General features: G+C 37.3%; 1 protein-coding gene across 2 annotated transcripts in view; it reads left to right on the top strand.

Moving 5' to 3' along the window:
- Positions 1-18430, top strand: part of LOC128579450 (uncharacterized) — a 74711-nt gene that overhangs the window by 42126 nt on the left and 14155 nt on the right. For both annotated transcript variants that reach the window (XM_053581542.1, XM_053581541.1), the window contains one exon: positions 1524-1597. In XM_053581542.1, coding sequence (XP_053437517.1) covers positions 1524-1597 — 74 coding nt within the window. The remainder of the gene's footprint in view (positions 1-1523; positions 1598-18430) is intronic.

Here is an 18430-nt window from a genome sequence, read left to right as displayed (position 1 = left end):
GAATTAAGTCACATTTGTTTTTCTTTTGTTGCAATTGCCCCAGGGCCATAACTGCAAGTGATTTCCCCAGAGTTTCTTCAAGGATTTTTATTGTTTCATGCCTTATATTTAGATCCTTTCTCCATTTTGAATCAATTTTAGTGAGTGGAGAAAGATGCGGGTCTAGTTTCAGTCTTTTACATGTGGATATCCAGTTCTCCCAGCACCATTTATTGAATAGGGATTCTTTTCCCCAGTGTATGTTATTGTATGGTTTATTAAAGATAATGTGGCTATAATATATTAGTTTCATTTCATGATTTGCTATACAGTTCTAGATGTCTATGTCTCTATTTTTTGCCAGTAACATGCTGTTTACATTATGATGGCATTGTAGAATAGCCTAATGTCTGGTAGGTTGATACCCTGACTTTGCTTCTGTTACTAAGAATTCCCCCTTGGTTATCTGGAATTTTTTCTGGTTCCATACAAAATGAAGTACTATTTTTCCCAAATATGTAAAGTATGACAAAGTTATTTTAACGGGGATTGCATTGAATCTGTAGATTGCTTTGGGAAGTATAGAAATGTTAACAATGTTGATTCTTCCCAGCTATGAGATGGTATGTTCTTCCATTTATTAATATTTTCTGCTACTTCTTTTCATACAGTTTTGTAATTTTCTTTAAAGGGTGTTTCATCTTTTTGGTAGGTATATTCCAAGGTATTTCATTTTCTTTGAAGTACGGTGAAGGGAATTATTTCCTTGATTTACTTCTCATTTTGGCTATTATTGGCATATGCAAAATCTACTGATTTGCAGACATTGAATTTGTATCCTGCAATATTACTGTATTTTTGATCACTTTTATGAATCTTGTGGTTGAGGCATTGGGGTTTTCTAAGTATATCAACAGCAAAGAGGGAGAGTTTCATTTCCTCTGCCCTCATTTGAATGCCCTTTATTTCCTTCTCTTGCCTGATTATTTTGGCTGGGACTTTCATCCTGATTAGTAGTGATAGAGGACAACCTTGTCTTCTTCCAGTTGCTGAGTGGAAAAGCTTTCTCTTTTACTTCATTTAGTATAATATTAGCCGTGGGTTTGTAATAGACGAGAACATTTCAGACATAGGAACAGGATATACACTGATGAAGGTATAAAAAGCAACGCCAACTGTGTGAACCATTAATATAAAGAACACACTGGCAATGTTTTTGTACATACAATTATGAAGTAGAGACTAGTATACAGTGATATTTCATATGTTTATGATAATTTTAAATTTTGTTCGTTTATGTTGGGTAGACAAATGGAGGAATGAATATTTGAGATGTTGGTATGCCTTGAATCTGGGGACATCTGATGCCTCCCTGAGTGTATTTTGAAAATTTTTATAGAAAATAAATACTCTTCTAAAGATTAATTTCCATTTAAACTATCAATTTATAAAATGAAAAAAAATTTCTCTTCTTTTATAAACGCTATAGCTTTGATTGGATCATTCTAAGTAGATTATATTAACTAAATTTATGGTTTTGACAGCAAAACAAGACTTTATGGTAATATCAGAGGAAAAAGAAGAAAAGCAGGATGGAAGCAAAAATAATCATCCACAGGTATAAAAAAATTGAAATTTTGATTTCGGGTTAACTATGGTTTTATTTGCATTGGTAACATAGAATAGTTGAAAATAAATTAAAATTTGGACTAGCATTTAAGAATTGATAGGTTATAATTTGATATTAAATTTTAAAAAGCCATTCAACTATTGCAAAGTTTAAAATAAATAATAAATTATAGATAAATTTGCCATTGGTATAGAGGCAAGTGTTTTCTGGGATTTTGTGTATTTTATAATTTTTATAATTATATTCCTTGTATTATAAATTTCTTATGTGATAAGGAAGGTAACATCAGCTGTTTAATCATATTGCTAAGCAATAGAATTTATGAACAATTTTACAGTGGTGGCCACTGAGTACATTAAAAGAATAATCATTCACAGTGTTTCCAAATTTACAATTTTATGTTGCCAGTCAGTAATGCTTAGGCTAAATATTTCTTATGCCTAGTGATCCCTAACTCACTTCAGTGTCTATATTGAAGGAGAGATTTGAGTCATAAATATTGTGTCTACGAAGAGAGTTTGTATCATAAAATATGAGGCCTTAGGTGAAACTTACTAAATGCAGAATATGAATGTCTGAACACAATAACTAAGAAAATGCCATGAAGGCTATGTTAACTAGTTCGATGAAAATATTTCAAATTGTGTATAAAACCAGCGCATTGTACCCCATGATTGCATTAATGTACACAGCTACGATTTAATAAAAAAAGAAAAAAAAAAAGAATGAGGCCTTTGGTAATGGGGCTCATTATTCTTGGGGTAACAATACCAAGAATATAACATATTTACATGTAGTAAATCAGTAAACAGTATCAAAATGATTTTATTCACTGTCATTAGAGGACATTAGGATGTATTAGACCTAGACTTAAGCAGTTAGGCTGTGTCACAACATAGCACTGTCATATTATTTTATATAATTTTAATTAAAGCTAAATAATTGACTTTTATGTCTGATTGCATTGATTTAGTCTGCTAATAGCATAAAGCTTTCCAAGTCTCCAAATGTTGCCCTTTAGAACAGTACTGAAGTACAATGTAGAGGTTTACTATTGCATTAAGGTAAAGTCATTTTAAGTGAGGAAGGAAGGCATTGTAATATTAAAAAATTACCTGCTTATTCAGTTTTGGTAGATTAAAATATAATAAATTAACTTAATTTCAAACAGAGAGTGATAAAGTTGTCTAGTTCCTATTGGAGGCTGAGGAAAACAATTTTTCACTTGTTAGTTGCAGTCCATGATTTGAAAGTAGCTAAATACAGATTTAAGAAATGTGTTAGTTAAAGTTTACTTATTTTCTGAATATCTTTGCCCATATTTGGGTGAGAGGATCATATCATTTTGAAAACCTGTATCCTGACAGAAAACATAACTAAGTAACAAAATAAACACATTAATCTTTTATGTTTGCATCTGCAAACAGTTCTCAAAAACTAGAAATACATAGGGTTTGTGGAAGAGGGGATATACTGCATATTATGGATTTCCTTATGTGCAAAAGTTAGAGTAATTGTGGATAGATCAAGGCAAAGTAGAGTGGTGAAATAAATTAAAATTTAAGAAAAATGAGTAAAACCAAAGGTTTGGTTAAATTTTTGAATACATATAACACAAAAGTCCAGTTTATCCTTAGGCAGTTACTACACAACTCCAAAAGAGTAACAAGCTTATATTAAAAAGAAAAAAAAATTGTAATTTGGCAAAATTACAGATTCCTCCTGATTGTGAGGATAATCGATCCACCTGAAGTGTCCATCTCTAAAATACTTCATGCATTCTCTGAACAAAAGCACATCAGTCTCAGAAATGTCTTTTCATCCCATTTCTACTTTGTGTCCCTGAAATACACTTGACACTTATCTTCTAAGCTTTATTTAAAAGAAAACACAGTATATCGGGAATATGAGAACAGCCCTGGTGGACGCTGGGTATGTTGTTGTTGCTGTTTTTTTTTTTTTTTAATTTCATATTACTATGAGGGTAAAAATGATTAGGTTACATTGTTTGCATATCTAAGAAAATTCAGGTTGAAGCTGATCCCTTCACCCACAGAGTGTGCTGTGTGTCCTCACATTGTGTACATTTGATGAGAGCAAATGTGCACACTATGCACACTCCTTCAGCCCTCCCATTTCAACTCAATTGTATTTTTCTCTCCTGTGGGTGTGTAGTTCTTTATGTAATTGTTTCATATTAGTATTCAGTATATTGGATACTTTTCTATTCATGCACACTTTGCTAAGAAGAATGCTTTTCAACTCCATCCAGGTAAAAGCAAAATATGTAGTTTTCATCTTTTTCTTTTTTATGACTGAAAGGAGGTCCATGGTATACATATACCACCGTTTTTTAATCCATTCCTGGGTTGATGTGCACATGGGTTTCTTCTACATCCTGGCAATTATGAATTGAGCTGCAATAAAGATTCTAGTGTGGATGTCCTTATTGTAAAATGTTGTTTTCTTCTGGATAGATACCTAATAAAGGGATTGCAGGATCAAATAGAAGGTATACTTTTAGTTCTTGGAGAATTCTCCGTAATTCTTTCCACAGAGGCTATGGAAAATATCTGTTTGCAGTTTTACTAACAGTGTAGAAGTGTTCCCTTCTCTCCACATCCACACCAGCATCTGCATCTTTGGGACTTTGTGATGTGGGCTATTCCACTGGGATTAGGTAATACCTTCATGTAGCTTTGAATTGCATTTATCTGATGATAAGTATTTTTTCATGTGTTTGTTGGCCATTCATCCATCTTCTTCAGGAAAGTTTTTGTCCACTTTTGACATAGGATTGTTTGTTCTTTTCTTGTGAATTAGTTTGAGTTCTCTGTAAATTCCAGTTATCAGCTCTTTGTCCGAGTCATAGTGTGCAAATACCTTCTACCATTTCACAGGCTGTTTTCTTTAGTTCTTGTACCTTTAGTTGTGCAGAAGCTTTTTAGTATGGTTATGTTCAATTTGTTTATTTTTAATATTGCTGCAGTTGCCAAGGGGGTCTTGTTCATCAGCTGTTTTTCAGGCTGATTTTGCCAAGAGTTTTTTCCACCCTTTCTTCCAGATTTTTTGTCATTTAGTGTCTTAAATTTAGATATTTTATCCAATGAGAGTCACTTTTTGTAAGTGGTGAGAAGTCTAGTTTTAGTCTTCCCATTGTGGCTAACAAGTTCTCCCAGGACCATGTATTAAATATGAATTCTTTTTCCCAGTGTATGCTTTTGTTTGGTTATCAAAGATCAGATGGTAAGTGGCTGGGTTCACTTCTAGGTTCTCTGTTTTCTTCCATAGGTACCTATTTTTTTGCCAGCATCGTGCTGTTTTGATCACTGTAGATTTTTAGCATTACCCGAAGTCTGGTGATATAATGCCTCCAGATTTGTTTTTATTGTTTAGAATTGCATTTATTATTTGTTTTTTTTTCTAGTTCCATATGATGCACAGTATTATTTTTTCTAGATCTTCAAAATATGACATTGATGCTTTGATGGGGATTGCATTAAATCTGTAGATTGTTTTGGGTAGTATGGACATTTTATGATGTTGATTCTTTTCAACTGTGAGTGAATATGGTGTGTTCTTTCACTTGTTAATGTCTTCTGCTATTTCTTTTCTCAGGATTTCATAGTTCTCTCTGTAGAAATTCTTCACATCCTTTGTTAAGTATATTCCCAAGCATTTCATTGTTTTTTTTTTTAAGCTACTGTGAAGGAATAATGTGTCTTTGACCTTATTCTCACCTTGACTGTTACTGGCATACCATTCTGGAGGGTCCTGAGTTGTGGACCTTGATTTTATGTACTAAAACTTTTTATTCCTTGCTCACTTCCAGGAACCTTGTAGTTGAGTCTCTGGGGTTTCCAAAGTATAAAATCGTATGATCAGCAAAGAGGGAGATCTTGACCTCCTCTGCTCCTATTTCAATGCCATTAATATCCATCCCTTACCTGATTGCATTGGCTAGATCTTTCAGCACTAGGTTGAGTAGCAGTGGTGATAGTGGACCTCCTTGTCTGGTCCCAATTCTAAGTGCAAAAGCTTTCAGTTTTCCTCCATTCAGTATGCTATTTTCTGTAGGTTTGTTGTAGGGTGGTGTCTATCAGTTTAGGAAATGTCCCATCTATGCCTATTTTCTTAAGTGTTCTTGCAGAAAGGGATGGTGACTTTTGTTGAATGCTTCTTCTGCATCTATTGAGAGGCTCATATGGTCTTTCCTTCTGAATCTATTTAAACAGTGAATTATATTTATGGATTTATGAATCAACTTTCTATCCCTGGGATAAAACTCATTTGGTCATGATGTGTAATTTTTTAATGTGTAGCTGTTCTCTGTTGGCTAGGATTTTATTGAATATTTTTGAATCAATATTTATTAATGATATTGGTCTGTAGCTTTCCTTTTTTGTTGGCTCTTCCTCTGGTTTTGGAATCAGGGTGATGTTTGTTTCATAGAACGTGTTGGGGAAGTTTCCTTCCTTTATGTTTTGGAATAGTTTCTGCAATATAGGTATTCTTTGAAGGTTTGGTAGAATTCCGGTGTGACACCAGCTGGTCCAGGACTTTTTGAGGGAAGATTTATTGTTATTGCAGTTCTGGTGCTTTATACTGGTCTGTTCAGAGTTTCTAGTTCTTTATGGTTGAGCTTAGGGGAGATGATATGAGTCCACATTTTGGTACAGTTCCTCTACGTTTTAGAATTTCTGAGAATATAGATTTTTGTAGAGTCACTGAAGATGTTTTGTATCTCTGTGGTTTCTATTGTTATTTTCCCTCTTTTATTTCTGATTGAAGTTATTAGAGATCTTTTCTGTTGCTAGTCAGTATGGCCAAGGGTACTTTGATTTTATTAATATTTTAAAAGAAACAACTTTTTCTTTCTCCGATCTTTTGAATGGTCCTTATGTTCTCAATTTCATTAAATTCTGATTTTAGTTTATGTCTTTTCTCCTACTCGGTTTGAGATTGGATTATTCTTTCTTTTCCAGTTGCTTCAGATGGTTTATTGGGTTATTGATTTGCATTTTTTCTGTTTTTTGAATGAGAACATTTAATCCAATAACTTTTACCCTTAGGACTGCCTTTGCAGTATCCCACAGGTTTTGATAGTGTGTGGCTTCATTGTCATTTTTTCATGAAAGATAACGATTTTTTTCTTTATCTCCTCCTTGACCCAGTTCTTTGCTCTAAGGTTACTTCATTTCCATGACTTTGTACAGGCATGCAGGCATAAGGATCTTTTTTTTTTAGTTGAGTTCTGCCTTTATTCCCTAGTGATCTGGAAAGATACAAAATATAATTTCTCTTCTTTAGATTTTGTTGAGGTTTGATTTGTGTCCATTTTTTTGGAATATAATCCATGAGCTGGAGAGAAGAACGCATACTCAGTAGTTTTTGGATTTATGTTCTGTATATTTCTGTAAAACCCAATTGTTCTAGGCACACATTTAACTCCCTTGTTTATTTGTTTAGTTTGTGCTTGGAGAGTCAGTACAGTTTTGTCAGAAGTGTGTTGCAATGCCCACTTAATATGGTTTCACAGGATATCATGTTGTTCAAATTGGTTAGGGTTCATTTTAAATGTCTGGGAGTGTTTCAGTTGTGTGCATAGATATTTAGGATTCAAATGTCTCATTGTTATATTGTTCCCTTGACCAGAGAATAGCATCCATCTTTGTTTTTGTTTATTGGTTTAAATCTAATAAACATCTCATAATATTTAAAAATACAATTGTACCCCCTACTTTCTCCTGATTTCCATTTGCCTGAAATATATTTTTTCCTACCATTCACTCTCTTCTTATCCTTCAGAAATCCCAATGATTCGAATGCTTGATCTTTTGGAGTAGTTTTATAACTTGCTCAGAGAAAGCTGTTTTTGTTCTGCTTTTTTCCCCTGTCTCTTTGAATGATTAGGTTAGTTCAAAATTCTTGTCTTCCATTTCTGAGATTCTTTCTTCTCCATGTTCTATTCTACTGCTGAGACTCCATACTGTTTGAATCTCCTTGAATGCCTCTTTCCATTTCTTAAGCTCTGCTATAATTGTGTCCAGATCCTTGGTGACTAAAACTAAATCTGGTGGGCTGAAGTCAGATCCAGAGGCTCCTGTATGTGAAGTTGCTCACTCTACTTTACACCTAACTATTCAAACAAACTCTTCTTTTTCTCTGAAGTCCCAGCTGTGACAGATTCAAAGTGAGGAGGCTTTTTGACTATGGTAGGGAAAGGAGATCTTGGGACTACCATCTGCTTCCAAGGCTTTCCCGGATTGGGTTGCCTGTCAGAGACTAGGCCCATCCACCTTCAATTTGGCAGGAGTGGAGTCAGGGGCCAAACCTCCAGGAGGGGCCTGCTAGGCACAGATGCTAGAAAATGCCATCCCAATGGGCAGGGAAAGTTCCCCCCTAGCAGGATGGAGACTTAGGAGGGACCTTGTCATGCATTGTCAGTGCAGCCAAGCCACCATTTCCTCCAACAGGGTTGAGGCATGCTCAGTTCACTGGGCCACACAATGCAGATATCTCTCAGAGTCCACATGGCCTGATAAACACCCTGATGATTCTTGGTGACAGAGAAAGCAACCTCTGTAAACCCTAGCTCCCTCAGTTGCTCTGAGGGGTAGGTAGGGTCCAAAGCACTTTCACCTGTTGTTGCCAGTGGGTGGGTCAAACCCCCCTCCAGTCTGGGCTGGGCTAGTGCTTCTAGTTGCTGCCACTGGAAAGCAGAGTTCTGCAGAGGGGGAAGACTGTTGGGCAACCCAAAAAAGAGAGGGTATGGGCTGTGGTTGAAAGGAAGCTAGTGCCAAAATTGCTCTCTATTCTGCCAGGCAGGATACAGACTCAGAAGCGGATATGCCTTGGTGCAAAAATAGTGGGATGTTTTATCCTTCTTGGGACTTCCTTATCAGGCAAGTGATGGTGTGTTTTGCTGTTTGCAGAAAGACTGCAGGTGGGAGAAGGCTCACCCTTACCCTTCTGTTTTCTGGAATCCTCTAGACTGATCCAATCTAACTCTCCTCAGTTCTCTTCCTTCCTCTTACTCATCTTGGTCCTCGCAGTTTTTCTGTGCAGGGTTACTGAACCCCTTGGTTCTTCTTGCAATCTAGCCCCCAATTACACTACTCTGGGTTACTTCATTAAAATTTCCCTCCTTCTGGATGAGACTTTCCACAAAATATACCTCTAGTTAGCCATCTTGTCTCTGTCCCAGCACTGGGCATGTGAGGATAATATTATAATGACACACACACTAAAAAAGCAAGGAGCTCAGAATATACAGTTGAAACAAAGGAACATAAATAAGCTTGATTTTGAAATGGCCAAAACAATTTTTTTTTGGAAATTGGACATCAGAAATGTACCTCAGTCAAGAAATCCAAAATTTGTGGCTTAAAAGGAAATGAAGTGTGTGCTTCAAACAAAAAGGTGCAATATTTCTGCTGCTATATCCACTAATAATGAAGGAAAACCAGTACATACTGTACGTGTTCCTGAGGCATTAGATGAGGACAGAGATGCTGAAAAGTAAAAACCATGAAACCTGAATCAGAAAATATGCATCCCTCCCCACCACATAGTGACAGATCATCAAAAGCATCTGTGTTTATAAAGGAAGAAATATGGCAGGATATGCAAAAGGGTAAGAATGAGGATGACATGTTACCAGTAGAATCCCCACCTTTGGAGAAGAAAAATTCAAGTTCAAAATGAAGTAGATGTTCATTCGTCACTGTTGCTTTTATCCTTTTTCAGTTCTCTGGTCCATTTTGATTTTCCACTTTTGCATGTTGTATTAATCACATCTATTCACCATTTTATTCTGAACTTCTTGAAATGACCAGAAAGCAGAACCTGGGGTCACCATGATTTTTATTTTTATTATTATAATGTGTAGAAAAGACAAAATACAAGTAAGTGCTTGGCATGTTTTATATGCTTCAAAAGCAAATGTTCTTATTCTTCCCTTTTTATTAAGTCTTGCTATGCTTTATTAAATTTATATCTTAATTTAGAAAGAGATGCATACAGCATATACATATATATATATATATATATATATATATATATATATATATATATATATATATATATATATATATACAGACACACACACACACACCATGGAGTGCTATTCAGCCATAAAAAGATGGAGACTTTACATCTTTTGCGTTAACCTGAATGGAGTTGAAACACATTCTTCTTAGTAAAGTATCATAAGAATGGATAAGCAGACTGAAGCCAGCTTTCCACAGAGGCTCCCGTCCATTAGGAGAGTTAAAGGACAAAAATTCAGCAAGTAACCTAGTGGATTTGAGCTGCACTAAGAGAGAAGGTTGAAGAACGCACATCAACCCCGCTGAGGTGAGCTGCGACCCCAACATACAAACAAAAGGTACAAAATCCATCACCATGTGGATGGGAGTCCCCTCCCCCATGAGAACAGCTCAGAGTGCCCCACAAACAATCGGGCAGAGTTCAAAGATCCTCCCACTGCACTCCACGGGACAGACCCTCTAACAACTGGACCTACCTCCCCTACTAGGGTGCCACAGCGTTCTCCTGCCAGGCATAAAACTGTATAAAACTGTGTATAGTCTCTACCTGGAATTCTGAGCTCCCAGCGCTCCCCTCCACTCACACTGAGGTCTGGAGGCCAGTGCCCCAGGAGTTCAGAGTCTTAGGTGATTTCCCGAGGGGTGTGGACAAGGCCTTGACTGCAGCTGGTCGGCACCAGCTCTGGGAACGGGAGTGAGGAGAGGACGGTCGGCGGAGAGGGGACCACACCGGAGCGGCAGTCCCCTGAGGCACAGTGCAACTGCCATCTTTTGGTGACAATACGGCCAGGCATAAAACTGTGTAAAACTGTGTGTGTTCTCTGCCCATAACCCCAGGCTCTCAGTGCTCCCTGCGGTCCCCTCTTCTCTCGCTCCAAGGTCTGGAGGCCTGTCCCCCAGGGGTCCAGACACTTGTGCGATTGCTCGAGGGGTGTAGACAGTGCTGGGCTGCAGCCAGTCGGTGCAGACTCTGGGGCATGGGAGCAGAGAGAGGACAGTTGGCCAGAGGGGTGCTGCACTGGAGCAGCGGTTCTGTGAGGCATAAAACAGCAGCCCTCTTTTGCTAGCAATACAGCTCACTACGGAATATTCTGAAGCCACACCCCCGTCTCCCTGGGCAACCAGAGACTGTGAGTATAGGGTTTGCCTGAGGCAACTTGAACTTGCAAACCAGGGAAACTCCCAGGGCAGGGCTGACCCAGAGGTACGTTTTACTGAACCTAAGATGCACCTGGCCCTCAGGGGATCGTCAGCCTATAGACAATAAAAGAGCAAAGACAAGCTGATTTGAAACTCAATTCAGCTTCTCTTCTGCAGGGGAACCGAAAATTTGGTCTGTTCTGTTCTGTTAGTAACATTAATCAGGGGCGAGACTGGACCTGAGTGAAAACCCCCCAACCTTCATCAAGTGTCCAAGGTTGTCAGGCCTCACCTCCTCCAGCTAGAGAGAGGCTGAATGCAGCGCCCTAGCAGTCTTCCTTGTGATTCAGGCAGGTGCAAACTCCTGGAGTACCGGTTCACTACAGGCAACTGGATCAGCCAACTGCAGGGCTATCAGTGACAGTGGGTGCAAGATGCTGGGTGCTGCTGGGTGTGACAGTGGTGAAAGATGGGGAAGGAGGCAGCAACCTTACCAGACTGATCTATTGGCTGGGTGGCTCCTCCTGACTCCACGCAGCACTGGAGCAAACCATACCAGAGTAGTCACCAGACCCCTGTGATCCAGTTCCCAGAGACCTCTTAAACTCTCTCACCCGAGACAGGTGCAGACTGAGACAATTTATTTGGATCTTTTGAACTGAACCAATCGCCTGAGGACAAATCAGGTGGTGCCGTGGGTGCACAGTGGTAGGAAGGTTTGATTTTTCTTTTCCAATTGTTTGCCAATGTGGGGTGGGGTGACTTAATTGCTGATATTTCTCCACAGCTGAGACTTCAATCCAGAGTATCTGTTTCACTAGGGTGGAACAGAAACCAACTGAAAACAAGACAGAACCACTTAGCCCCACCACACAAAACGGGGCCCCAGTTTCTCAGGCCACAACACTGTACAGGCCCTCAACAAAGCCCCAGGGGGGGGAAATCAAAGGGAGTAAAACAATCATTGGGCAGAATCAGCGAAAAACTCTGATAACATGAATAATCAGAATAGATCAACCCCCCCAAGGAAAGATATGGCAGACGTAATTGAAGATCCCATTCATAAAAAACTGGCTGCGATGTCAGAAATCAAATTCAGAATTTGGATTTCAGACAAGATTAATAAAGTGGAATTAGGAATTTGAGGAGAAATTCAAAAGTTGTCTCAAGAATTTAACGAATTTAAAGACAAAACCACCAAAGACTTAGACACACTGAAGCAAGAATTTGCAGCCCTCAAAGATATGAAAAATACAGTAGAATCCCTGAGCAACAGAATGGAGCAAGCAGAAGAAAGGATTTCTGACATGGAAGATAAAGCCTTTGAACACTCCCAAACTCTCAAAGAGGAAGCGAAATGGAGAGCAAAAACGGATCATTCTCTCTGAGAGCTCTGGGATAATTCGAAGAAGGTGAATATCCGAATCATTGGAGTTCCAGAAAAAGATGAAGTGGCCTCGCTGGGCACAGAGGTCCTTCTGCATGAAATTATGAAAGAGAATTTTCCAGACATGCCTAGAGATTCTGAAATTCAGATAGCGGACAGCTTCAGAACCCCAGCACGACTCAACCCCAATAAGACATCCCCCAGGCATATCATAATTAACATCACTAAAGTTAATATGAAGGAGAAAATTCTCAAAGCTTCCAGGAGAAAGAAAACCGTTACCTTCAAAGGGAAGAATATTATAATGACTGCAGATCTCTCTGCTGAAACTTTTTAAGCCAGAAGAAGGTGGTCACTGACTTTTAATCTCCTAAAGCAAAATAACTTTCAACCCCGGATCTTGTATCCAGCTAAACTGAGTTTCATTTATAATGGAGAAATTAAATACTTTAATGTCATTCATATGTTGAAGAAATTTGCCATAACCAAACCAGCTCTTCAGGATATTCTCAGACCTATCCTCCATAATGACCAACCCAATCCTATACCACAAAAGTAAACTCACTCATAAACTTTGGATGAAACTCCAATTTCGACACTAGCGAAAGGATTAAAAAAGGCAACTGGGCTTTTGAAAAACTCGATACCCAAAACTTCACCAGACTTATCAATATTCTCCATTAATGTGAATGGCTTAAACTGTCTTCTAAAGAGGCATAGGTTAGCTGACTGGTTACAAAAACTCAGGCCAGATATTTGTTGCATACAAGAGTCACATCTTAACTTAAAAGACAAATACAGACTCCGGATGAAAGGATGGTCATCCATATTTCAGGCAAATGGTAATCATAAAAAAGCAGGTGTTGCAATTTTATTTGCAGATACAATAGGCTTTAAACCAACAAAATTAAGGAAGGACAAGAATGGTCACTTGATAATTGTTACGGGTAATACTTAATATTATGAGATCTCAATTATTAATATCTATGCACCCAACCAGAATGCACCTCAATTTATAAGAGAAACTCTAAGAGACATGAGCAACTTGATTTCCTCCAGCTCCATAATAGTCGGAGATTTCAACACTCCTTTGGAAGTGTTTGATCGATCCTCCAAGAAGAAGCTGAGCAAAGAAATCTTAGATTTAAACCTAACCATCCAACATTTGAATTTAGCAGACATCTACAGAACATTTCATCCCAACAAAACTGAATACACATACTTCTCATCAGCTCATGGAACTTACTCAGAAATTGATCACATCTTACGTCACAAATCTAACCTCAGTAAATTTAAAGGAATAGAAATTATTCCATGCATCTTCTCGTACCACCACGGAATAAGACTTGAGCTGAGTAACAACAGGAATCTGCATACTCGTACAAAAACATGGAAGTTAAATAACCTTATGCTGAATGATAGCTTGGTCAGAGATGATATTAAGAAAGAAATCGCTAATTTTTTGGAACAAAACAACAATGAAGACACAAACTATCAGAAGCTCTGGGACACCGCAAAGGCAGTTCTAAGAGGGATATTTATAGCACTGCAAGCCTTCCTCAAGAGAATGGAAAGAGAGGAAGTTTACAACTTACTGGGACATCTCAAGCAACAGGAAAAGGAAGAACATTCCAACCCAAAACCTAGTAGATAAAAAGAAATAACCAAAATTGGAGTAGAATTAAATGAAATTGAAAACAAAAGAATAATACAACAGATCAATAAATCAAAAAGCTGTTTTTTTGAAAAGGTCAATTAAATAGATAAACTTTTGGCCAACCTAATCAGGAAAAAAAGAGTAAACTCTCTAAACTCATCAATCAGAAACAACAAAGACGAAATAACAACAGACTCCTCAGAAATAAAAAAAAAATCCTTAATGAATATTACAAGAAACTTTATTCTCAGAAATATGAAAATCTGAAGGAAATTTACCGATACTTGGAAGCACGTCACCTTCCAAGACTTAGCCAGAATCAAGTGGAAATGTTGAACAGGCCCATATCATCTTTGGAAATAGCATCAACCATACAAAACCTCCCTAAAAAGAAAAGCCCGGGACAAGATGGTTTCATGTCAGAATTCTACCAAACCTTTAAAGAGGAATTAGTACCTATATTACTCAACCTGTTCCAAAAGGTAGAAAAAGAAGGAAGACTACCCAACACGTTCTATGAAGCAAACATCACCCTGATCCCCAAACCAGGAAAAGACCCAACAAGAAAAGAAAATTATAGACCAATGTCACTAATGAATATAGATGCAAAAATATTCAACAAGATCCTAACAAACAGAATCCAGCAACACATCAAACAAATTATACATCATGACCAAGTTGGTTTTATCCCACAGTCTCAAGGCTGGTTCAATATATGTAAATCTATAAATGTAACCCAGCACATAAATTAAAAAACAAAGACCATATGATTCTCTCAATCGATGCAGAAAAAGTTTTTGATAATATCCAGCATCCCTTCATGATCAGAACACTTAAGAAAATCAGTATAGAAGGGACATTTCTTAAACTGATAGAGGCCATCTACAGCAAACCCACAGACAAATACATATTGAATGGAGTTAAAGTGGAATCATTTCCACTCAGATCAGGAACCAGACAAGGCTGCCCATTGTCTCCATTGCTTTTTAACAGTGTAATGGAAGTTTTAGCCACTGCAATTAGGGAAGAAAAGGCAATCAAGGGTATCCATATAGGGTCAGAAGAGATCAAACTTTTGGTCTTCACAGATGATATGATAGTATATCTGGAAAACACTAGGGACTCTACTACAAAACTCTTAGAAGTGATCAAGGAATACAGCAGCGTCTCAGGTTACAAAATCAACATTCATAAATCGGTAGCCTTTATATATACCAACAATAGTCAAGTTGAGAACACAGTTAAGGACTCTATCCCATTCACAGTAGTGCCAAAGAAGATGAAATATTTGGGAATTTATCTAACAAAGGACATGAAAGATCTCTATAAAGAGAACTATGAAACTCTAAGAAAAGAAATAGCTGAAAATATTAACAGATGGAAAAACATACCATGCTCATTTCTGGGAAGAATCAACATTGTTAAAATGTCCATAGTACCCAAAGCAATATATAATTGCAATGCAATCCCTATTAAAGCTCCACTGTCATACTTTAAAGATCTTGAAAAAACAATACTTTGTTTATATGGAATCAGAAAAAACCTTGAATAGCCAAGACATTACTCAGAAATAAAAATAAAGCAGGAGGAATTACTCTACCAGACCTCAGACTATACTACAAATCGATAGTGATCAAAACAGCATGGTATTGGCACAAAAACAGAGAAGTAGATGTCTGGAACAGAATAGAGAACCAAGAGATGAATCCAGCTACTTAATGTTATTTAATCTTTGACAAGCCAATTCAAAACATTCAGTGGGGAAAGGATTCCCTATTTAACAAATTGTGCTGGGTTAACTGGCTGGCAACCTGCAGAAGACTGAAACTGGACCCAAACCTTTCACCATTAACAAAGATAGACCCTCAGTGGATTAAAGATTTAAACTTAAGACATGAAACTATAGAAATACTAGAGGAGAGTGCAGGCAAAACCCTTGAGGAAATCGGTCTGGGCGAGTATTTTATGTGGAGGACCCCCCGGGCAATTGAAGCAGCGTCAAAAATACACTACTGGAACTTGATCCAACTAAAAAGCTGCACAGCCAAGAACACAGTAAAGCAAGAAAACAGAGCTCTGTGGATTTAATAACCAGAATCCACAGAGAACTCAAACGCATCAGCAAGAAAAAAACAAGGGATCCCATCGCAGGCTGGGCAAGGGATTTGAAGAGAAACTTCTCTGAAGAAGACAGGCGCACGGCCTTCAGACATATGAAAAAATGCTCATCATCTTTAATCATCAGAGAAATGCAAATCAAAACTACTTTGAGATATCATCTAACTCCAGTGAGACTAGCCTATATCACAAAATCTCAAGACCAGAGATGTTGGCGTGGATGCGGAGAAAAGGGAACACTTCTGCACTGCTGGTGGGAATGCAAATTAATACATTCCTTTTGGAAAGATATATGGAGAACACTCAGAGATCTAAAAATAGATCTGCCATTCAATCCTGTAATTCCTCTACTGGGCATATACCCAGAAGACCAAAAATCACAACATAACAAAGATATTTGTACCAGAATGTTTATTGCAGCCCAATTCATAATAGCTAAGTCATGGAAAAAGCCCAAGTGCCCATCGATCCACGAATGGATTAATAAATTTGGTATATGTATACCATGGAATACTATGCAGCCTTAAAGAAAGATGGAGACTTTACCTCTTTCATGTTTACATGGATGGAGCTGGAACATATTCTTCTTAGTAAAGTATCTCAAGAATGGAAGAAAAAGTACCCAATGTACTCAGCCCTACCATGAAACTAATTTAGGGTTTTCACATAAAAGCTATAACCCAGTTACAACCTAAGAATAGGGAGAAGGGGGAAAGGGAGGGGAGGGAGGGTGGAAGTGGTGGAGGGAAGGGGATTGGTGGGATTCCATCAGCGGTGCATCTTACAAGGGTATATGTGAAACTTGGTACATGTGGAATGTAAGTGTCTTGGCACAGTGACTGAGACAATGCCAGGAAGGCTATGTTAACCAGTGTGATGAAAGTGTGTCAAATGGTCTGTGAAGCTAGTGAATGATGCCCCATGATCATATCAATGTACACAGCTATGATTTAATAAATTATAAAAAATAGAATGGATAAGCAAGTATCCAATATACTCAATACTAATATGAAACCAATATATAAACAACTACAAGCCCACATCTAACAAAAATGCTAGTCTCATGAGATGGAGAAGAGAGGAGGCAGAGAGGAGAGAAGATGAAGGGAGGGTGATTGGTGGGATCCGATCTAATGTGCAGAATGTCAAAGTGTTCAGCATGTCTCCTGGGTGAAGGGCTCAACTAAAAATTGAAAATTATTTTAGAAATGAAAACAATGTAATCTAAAAGTTTATGCCCTCATATCAATCTAAAGTTTGAAAAATATAAATTCGTTTTAAAGTATTGTTTACCTAAATAAAGAAGATTTGATAATGTTCAGTTTATGTTCATAATGACATACTCCAAAGGTTCCCATTTGGCCAATACTAATTTATCACCAACATATTTCTAGAATAAGGAATATCAATTTATTTAATGTTGTAAGTATTATAGTCAGTATATTGTATGTTCTTATAATGTTCACTTATTTTTGGTGGGGAGTGAAGATTAGAGTTATGTATTTTGAAGAAAATTCCTTGTTGACATAGGCATATAAATTTATATTTTCTCAATTAACCATTGAATATTAGGTGAGTCTTTCTTTCTTTCTTTTTTTTTTAGCTCCCTCTTTAGTTCACAGAATCAGCCATGAAAAACAGATGTAATACAGGTTTCATCTGGAGACCAAATATGAAGTCTTCAATTGCAGTGTTCTGCTTTTAAACAGATACTGCTTTTATTATAACTGCTTTTTCATAAAAAATTCTGATTGGGAAATTTTCATGAACCTTAATACTTTAATTTAAGGTAGTGATTAGGAAATCTTCAAGGACCTTAGTATTTTAATTTATTTCAAACTCAATGTTGTTATTAATTTTCACAGAGCATCTCACAGAATCGTAAAAAGAAGGATCTTGGGTATTCGTCTGAGGCTTCTAATCAAAAAGGAAAAAATACAGTGAATGAACAAGTCGAAGGTAACAATTGTATATTTCTGAAAAAGCTATTTGACACAAAATTTGCTTAAAACGCATTGATATATTGTAAGAGCCAAGGAAAGTCACCAATTGCATGCATACAAGGAGAAGAAAGAGAAGTGAAATGGTGATAAGTTGTGCGTGTTCTTTTAATTTTTTTATTAAATCATAACTGTATGCATTTATGGAGCATAATATGGTGATTTGATGTACAATTGGAATGCTTAAATCAAACTGATTAACATAACCACCACTTCATTTATTTTTTATGGTAAGACATAATTTACTCTTCAGTTATTTTGAAGTATACATTTGCATTATGCACTTTAGGTGAGATCCAAGCAAATAACCTCCCTCTTCCCACTTATCACCTTCCCTCTTCCCCTCCCATGTCCCATTCCTCTTGTTAGACTGTATTTGTGTTTTGTCATTCATATGAGAGTAGAAGTGTTTATATATTGGTTTCATAATAGTATTGAGTACATTGAACACTTTTTTTTGTTTGTTTG

The sequence above is a fragment of the Nycticebus coucang genome, unplaced genomic scaffold (assembly GCF_027406575.1).
Source record: "Nycticebus coucang isolate mNycCou1 unplaced genomic scaffold, mNycCou1.pri scaffold_54, whole genome shotgun sequence".
Lineage (NCBI taxonomy): Eukaryota > Metazoa > Chordata > Mammalia > Primates > Lorisidae > Nycticebus > Nycticebus coucang.
The sequence above is the reverse complement of the archived record's forward strand: the minus strand, read 5'-3'. Positions and strand labels throughout refer to the sequence as shown.